Genomic DNA, 7,545 nt, shown 5'->3' on the forward strand with positions numbered 1-7,545 from the left:
GAACTATGTCCTCTATACTCCATATCTGTAACAAAATTGTGAAGATAAATAAACAATACTTATTGTTTTTAAATAAAAAATATTTTTAATGGAAAAGTTTTAAAAATTTATGGAGTTTTCCATATATTAAGTATATATCAGTTTGATAAATTTAAGTAGATCAATTCATTTATGACCAATAAACAAGTCATACTAGTTTAAAATAAAATTAGAGATACAAATACAATGAAGCATTTTGTTAACATTTTTAATAGAAAATTTCAAAATTTTGACAGAGTTTCCCCTATAGTATGGATATTATTCCAAATACAAATAACATGATTAGGCAAATAACATCAATATTTATAATCAAACCAAAGCCAATAATTGAATAAAGGTAGTATCATAGTAGCTTACATCACAATATCCAAGAAAATTACATGCACACATCACAAGGTCTAATCAACTCTATTACTGTTTTGACAAGAATGACGATTGTGGCCACTTTGTTTGCATAACCCACATGTAATAGAAGTCTTGCCCTCTCTAACATCCATTTCATTATGCAAACGACTTGATTTAGGTCGTCCACTCGATGCACGTTTCATCGACTTAGAAGGCATGATAATCGGGCCATCATAAGGAGGCCACTCATATACATTGAAAATGGGATGGAACAAGGGTGCCCAAGTATTATAGTACGATTGTGTACTGTAGTAGTGTTGAACAAGTGGTCTAAAATCAACTGAACGAAAATGACATGCTGCTAGAATATGACTACATGGGAATCCATATATGAGTGTTTTACCACACATGCATGCATACTCCTGTAAGTTGACGCGATATGTTCGACCACGAGTTGAGCTACTCTTAGTACCCCTATTACTCTTCACGTGGAATTGTCCTTAGATGTGATCATATAAAATAATCTCATAAGATCCCACCTTAACCACATTTGCCTTCATCTTAGCATCAACATATGGAGTGTATTCCTCACTTGAAGCAAGTCGATTAGCACCTTGTTCCCTTCTCACAACAAAGTAACTATTTAGCCGAAAAAATGTCAATTGAACCAAAGCAGTTACGGGTAAGCTACGAGCCCCTTTAAGCACACTATTGAACACCTCCGACATGTTTGTAGTCATGATGTCGTACATTCGACCTCCGTCATGAGAGAGTGTCCATTTCTCAAAAGGGATTGCTTCCAACCATTGTTGTGCGGCTGCATTAATCCTCCCAATTGTGTTCATATGTTTATTGAATTTTTCAATCTTGGTTGCTAAGGCTCCTCTGCACATAAGATTTTTCAATATTTTATCCTTGAATCGAGTCATAAAATTGCTAGCAAGATGACGCATACAAACCCTATGATATGCGTATGGCTCAGACCAACCAAGATGAACATCGCTCATTGCAGCCATAATGCCTGGATGTCGATCTGATATAACACAAAGTTTCCTCCTATTAGTGACTCTTGTTCTAATACATGCCAAAAACCATCCCCAACTATCAATATTCTCACCCTCTGTTAGGGCAAAAGCCAATGGGAATAACTGATTATTTCCATCACAACCCATAGCAATCATTAAAGTGCCTTTATACTTCCCATACAAATGTGTACCATCAATACTGAGTACAGGCCGACAATGCTTGAATCCTTCAATAGATGGTTGAAATGTCCAAAAAACTCGTTGAAATATTTCTGTATTCTCCATAATACCAGGAAATGTTTTTGAAATTACAACACATCCTGGATTTGCCTGCTCTAAGGCAATGAAAAAATGGGGCAGCTCTGCATATGACTTATAAAAATCACCAAATAAGTTTGTAAGAGCTTTAAGCTTTGCTTTAGATGCATTCTTGTATGACATTTGGTATCCGAATTTCTCCACAATACTTGCTTGAATAGCAGCCACTGATAATGTGAATTGTGCCTTAATCATTCCTTGGATATGAGCAGCAATCAAGTTGGAATCTAATTGTTGATGATCCCGATTCAAGCAAGGATTTACACATTTGTGGGGACCATTGTGTTTATTGATTGCAAATGAAGTTGTACCTTTTACAACCATAGCATGAAGTTTCCATGGACATTGCGATTGCTCAGCCTTCTTGCATCTTAGGACCAACAACTTTGTAGTTGACGAAACAACAACGTACTCTTGGTGTTGACTTAAAGAGTACAACTTCGCAGCATGTTGTAAATCTGCTTTTGAATTAAAAACTTGGCCAACCATGAACTCTCCACCTGAGTTTCCAATATTAGTGTTCCCTCATGGGGTCCAGTCACTTGAAACGGCGTTACCAATGTTTTCTACATTTTCAAACTGCAATGATGGTGCCGAGTGATACTGAACAGGGGAATACTCTATTGGATCATCAGGATCTGGGTTATTTGACATATCACAACATTCCCCATCCACGGAGACATATCTCCCTTGTTCACTTTCCATTGCTTCGTAAAGAGCTAAGAAAGATGAAACAACATTAACATTATTGTTTTCCTCATCAATAAATTCAAACACCCCATCGCCATCATGTTGAACATCTTCTGCTCTCTCACTTTGATCATCACCTTCTTGGGATTCACATTCTTCTTCATTTTCATTTGCTCTACACTCATAAGTCATTGCAACTGGGGCACTACTAGGTCCACAACCATACTCAAATTCCTCAACATTATCATTTTGTCCGAGTAATAATTGTGTGAAGTTACCCAAAAATTGCCCCCTCTCCCGTGGTTGTATTGGCACTTGTTCAATATACAATTCAATTTCGTCCATTCCAAATGTGTTAACCAATTTCAACATTTGAGATAAACTATTATCATCCCATATTGGACAAGGTTGAAACCTATTTTCCCTTTTTAAAGGATATCTACAGTTGAGGACTAATTGAAATTGTTTTTTGTCAATGCCAGTTCTCGAGTATATCCTAGATAACAAGTGTTCATAGGTTGAACTAACAGGCACATCCAAAGGCACAATTACAACTAGATCCCCAATATACTTTACATCTGTTTCTGTCCTCAACATTTTTCCTTTACAAAAGCAAATCACAAGAACAATAGATTCAGACATGATTTACCTACAAAAAATACAATATCAAATGGTTTAATAATCAATGAAAATAATAGCAAGAGAAATTGCATATAATATTTTAACATGTGAATACACAATTATATAATAAAACACATTTTTACACATTAGGAGGAAAAATATAAATCACTTCATAATAATAATTTTTTTATTTAAATAGTTATCTATGATACAAATATAATCATAGATAAATGTTTTATAGAATTTTAATTTAAAACTTAGGTAGTGGGCTATAAATCAATAAATGTTGAGTTAAAAAATTACAATAATCTTAAAATTAAATAAAAAATAATCCATCAAAAAAAAATTTTATTATAAAATATCATATATTAAAATAAAATTGAACGTTATGAACTATTAAATAATACATAATTTAAATAATTATGTTATTATTCATGAATCAATTGATATTTGATTAAAGCTAAAAGTCGAAAAAAAAATCAAAATCAAAATCAAATGAAAGTAACTGACAAAAAAAAATATATTAATAAAATATCAATTACACAATTATAAAAATTTGATATATGTGTTTATTCTGTTTTTGGAAAGCTAGGTCCCTTCTTTTGACTAGTTTCATTGATCAGGAGCTGTCTAGATGAGAAATTGTGTGTGAAGATGAATCAAAAACCTAGGATAAATCAACAATTTCATATGAATTACCAAATTGCAGATCTAAAACAGGGGACAACATGGGATATGGGAAGCATGACCTCAAAAAGATAGTAGAACCAAGGATGAGACATCAGTTTTCATGGATATATCGGTAGTTGGATTTTACGAATATACTAGGATATATCGGGAAATATCAATGGAAATTTTGACAAATAAATCGATGGAAGAAATTTTGAGGAAAAAAAAAAAGAAAAAACAAGAAATAATATGCATATTCAAGTTATTACTTTTAAATTATATATATATATATATATATATATATATATATATATATATTATTTCTAATATTCGATAATAAATTAATAATATATAGAACTTGAAAGCACATTTTACATTGATATATCTAAAAGATACAAAAGAAATGATGATATATGTATGATTTTTAAAATATTTGAAATTTTTTTTTCTATTAAGTTTAATTAATAAAAAAATATGAACAAAGACTCATTAAAAAATTTATGATAATCATTTTTATATTTTTTATACTTAAATCAAATTTGGAAATAAGATAATTAAAATTAAATTATTTATTAGATGTTTATTTTAATATCTTATGTATGATAAAAATGTATTAAAAATATATTTGTCTCCAAAATTCCTTTATTTTTTTTATTAAAATGAGAAAAATAAAAATTTGTGTGTGTGTATATATATATTTATTAACAATTGTAAAAAAAAAAATCACATTAGTCCCACTGGTCATGAACTCTTTTGCCATGTATAAGAACAAGGGGGTTTGAGTTTTTAATATGGTTTTCCCAAAATTTAAATTATTTATGTTGTCTACCATATGAAGTAACAACCATCTGGAGTGGCAACAAAAAGGTCAAGATCAGATTCTGATGGCTAGGATAAAGGCCTTGAACCCACCTTAATAATAGCAACCATTACTTTGTTTTCGTGTACACTCTTTCCTCTCTAAATACAAGGCAAAAAAAAAAAATTGTTTAAATGAAGGGCTCTCATTTTTTCTTCTTCAAAATTGGCAACTTCCATACATATCAAGAAGATAACTATTAGGCAAATACTAAGTGGAAGGAAATTAACAAAAGTTGAACTGTTACAAACTTATACTAGAGGCCTTCTACTCCAAGTGTACTAAGCCTTTCATTGTACCATGTATATTGTGAAAAGATCATAAGCTTAAAGCTACTATACTTTTTCTCTTTTTCACATTAATTACTTTTCTGCATGGAAAATGAAAGCAAAAGAGAAAAACATGTCCCTTGACACTTTCCATACCAAACAATCCATGGTCAGCGTTTTTGTCTATTTTACTTGTAACTTTTATGCACTGCACCTCATTTACCATTTTTGTATTTCTCAAAAACTAGCTAGCTAGGTTCTGTTTGACAGCCTTTAATTGGTAGGAATAAACTTCTTTTTGAGAACCCAAATATAGAAGTTTTTTTTTTTTGCTCGAGATACTGTACACTTAAGAAATAGTACAAAATTTTCCAACTTATTCTCATTATTTTTAGATTATTTTTCAAAACACTCTACAAAAAAAATATGTGAAAAATCCTTAAACTTATTCAAACAAACCACTCTATGTTTAGAATAAATTTTCAAAAGCTATTTCCAGTCTACAACTTACCAAACATTGAAAAACCATTGTTTGTTCTAAAAACAAAACTTTTTTAGAAAATAGGCCCCCTAAAGGATCCACAAGATGAATAGGGCAAAGATCAAGGAGATCAATAAAAAATGATCAGACAGTGAGATCTATTAACATAGTGCTCAATCTAAACAACCTTGTTCACAAAAAAAAATAAAAATAAATAAAAAAATAGGTCTAGTTTTTTCATGAGTTTTACAGTGGTATGTATTCAAATTTCCATGGAATGTTTTTGACAATGAGAAACGTAAGATTGAACCCACAAGAAGAGAGAAAAACCAAGCTTTGAAGCTTACCTATCCACAAATACAGGAGAGCAACCTCAGAAGAAGAAGAAGAAGAAGAAGAAGAATATGCTTGTACTAAAGCTTTTGATTAAGGTTTAATTTGGAAGAGAATGGCAAAGAGATTCTTGAGGTAAACCAAAACAGTAGCAGGAGAAGGAGAAGAAGAAGAAGAAGTAGAAAGAATAACTAAAAAGGAAGTTGATCATGAGCCCTGCCCTTCATTCAATTCATCTGTTTCCCATGAAAATATATATGATGTAAGTCCGAATATTGGCTAAAAATCCAGAAACACAGATAATAAATTTAAAAATTATTTTTTACATTGGGGGTTTCAAGTAAAATTTTGAAAATAACTGACAGATAGTTTAAAAAATTATCCTCAAAAATTGTTTTTTATAACAATTTTTAAAAACAGTATTAGACAAGTTCTAATAATTTCTTACTGAGTGGGAGAATGAGAGAAAATACAAATAAAATAATTAAAAATCTTATATATACCAACTGATGAAGGATTGAATGTTCTAGTTTTCAACTTTTCATTAGTTCAATAAAATTACAATAAAAGGAATGAGAATTTCTGCAGATGCAAAGAAGAGAATAGATTTAACAATAAAAAATCATTAAATTATGTTTAATCAGAATCTCACAGGAAGTTGAATGGAAAAAAAATCAAGTATCACCAAACTAAAGAACTATATAAACAAATCTCAAGGTTCCAGGAAGTGGAGAACTAAACAACAAAACATTTTGCATATATTTTGAGAATGGGTTTAAGATTCTTGTTCAGATATTTGAAGATATACCATCTGAGTGGTCCCCTCACTCTTGGTAACAAATATTTGAAGATATTTTCTATTTCTATAACAAAAATCATCGGAGTTTTTTTTATAGTGGTTCCCTCCATTTTTGGTATCTTTAACAAAAAGAAATCCATACTGGTCCCCCATTCCATATCCGTTTTCTTTACCAAAAAAACCATTTTCTTTCTGCTAAGCTCAAAATCAAAATAAAATCAAACATGTCTTTACCAAACAGAAACCAAACAAATCTGTAACAACAAACCAAACAAATTTACAAAAAAAATAAAATAAAATTTACGATTAACTGAAAAATTCATAAATCTTACCTGACAACGACTTCCAAAATTTGAATTTGAACCAAGGATGCAAAGGGAAGGATGAAACCCTAAAGGGAAGAACGAAACCTTAAAGGGAAGAACAAAAGCCTAAAGGGAAGAAAGCCAATCGGGGAAATGGAGAAACCTAATGGGAAAGGGACGAAAAAGGAATTCAAAACTGTAGTTACCAACTACGGTTTTGACCAATTTAAAAAAATTCAAAACCGTAGTTACCAACTACGGTTTTATGATGTGGCATTCCACATGGCCCAAACGCACTAGATTGGGCATTATTTTCATATTCGGTTTAGTTTATGCATTTTTTTTTAAATGCGGCATTTTGGGTCAAAGCTCACGATCTCCGGCCAAAATCCGGATGCTGTTGTACTATCCGTACATAGCAGCTAGATGCAAAGTCGTGTTGCCTTGATTATCTAACTCATTTATTAGGCTTTCCCATCTTGGTTCTTTTAGAGTATACTTCATCACTATAGACTTCCCACATTGGGCTGCAACGTGAAGAATGGTCCAACCTTTATTGTCAACCAAATTATTAGCACATGGACAGCGTTTGATGATCTCTGCCATCATATCAGGGTAGCCTTTTTTAGCTGCTATGTGAAGAGCAGAACTATCTTCTTTATCCCACAAGTAAGCAACTGATTTATCACATTCCAGCAATTTCCTAGTCGCTTCAAGATGTCCCAATTGTGCAGCATAATGAAGGGGAGTCCACATAAATATGTCTGTTTCTGTGACCATATCTTTCTTTTT

At 31.6% G+C, this 7,545-nt stretch overlaps 1 protein-coding gene across 1 annotated transcript; it reads right to left on the bottom strand.

Moving 5' to 3' along the window:
- Positions 1-884: 884 nt before the first annotated feature.
- Positions 885-2,216, bottom strand: LOC104881478 (uncharacterized). Its single transcript, XM_010661849.1, has one exon. It carries the CDS (start codon positions 2,214-2,216, stop codon positions 885-887), a length of 1,332 nt encoding a protein of 443 aa, XP_010660151.1.
- Between the last annotated feature and the right edge of the window lie 5,329 nt (positions 2,217-7,545).

This window comes from Vitis vinifera, chromosome 14, assembly GCF_030704535.1.
Source record: "Vitis vinifera cultivar Pinot Noir 40024 chromosome 14, ASM3070453v1".
In the NCBI taxonomy this organism is placed as follows: domain Eukaryota; kingdom Viridiplantae; phylum Streptophyta; class Magnoliopsida; order Vitales; family Vitaceae; genus Vitis; species Vitis vinifera.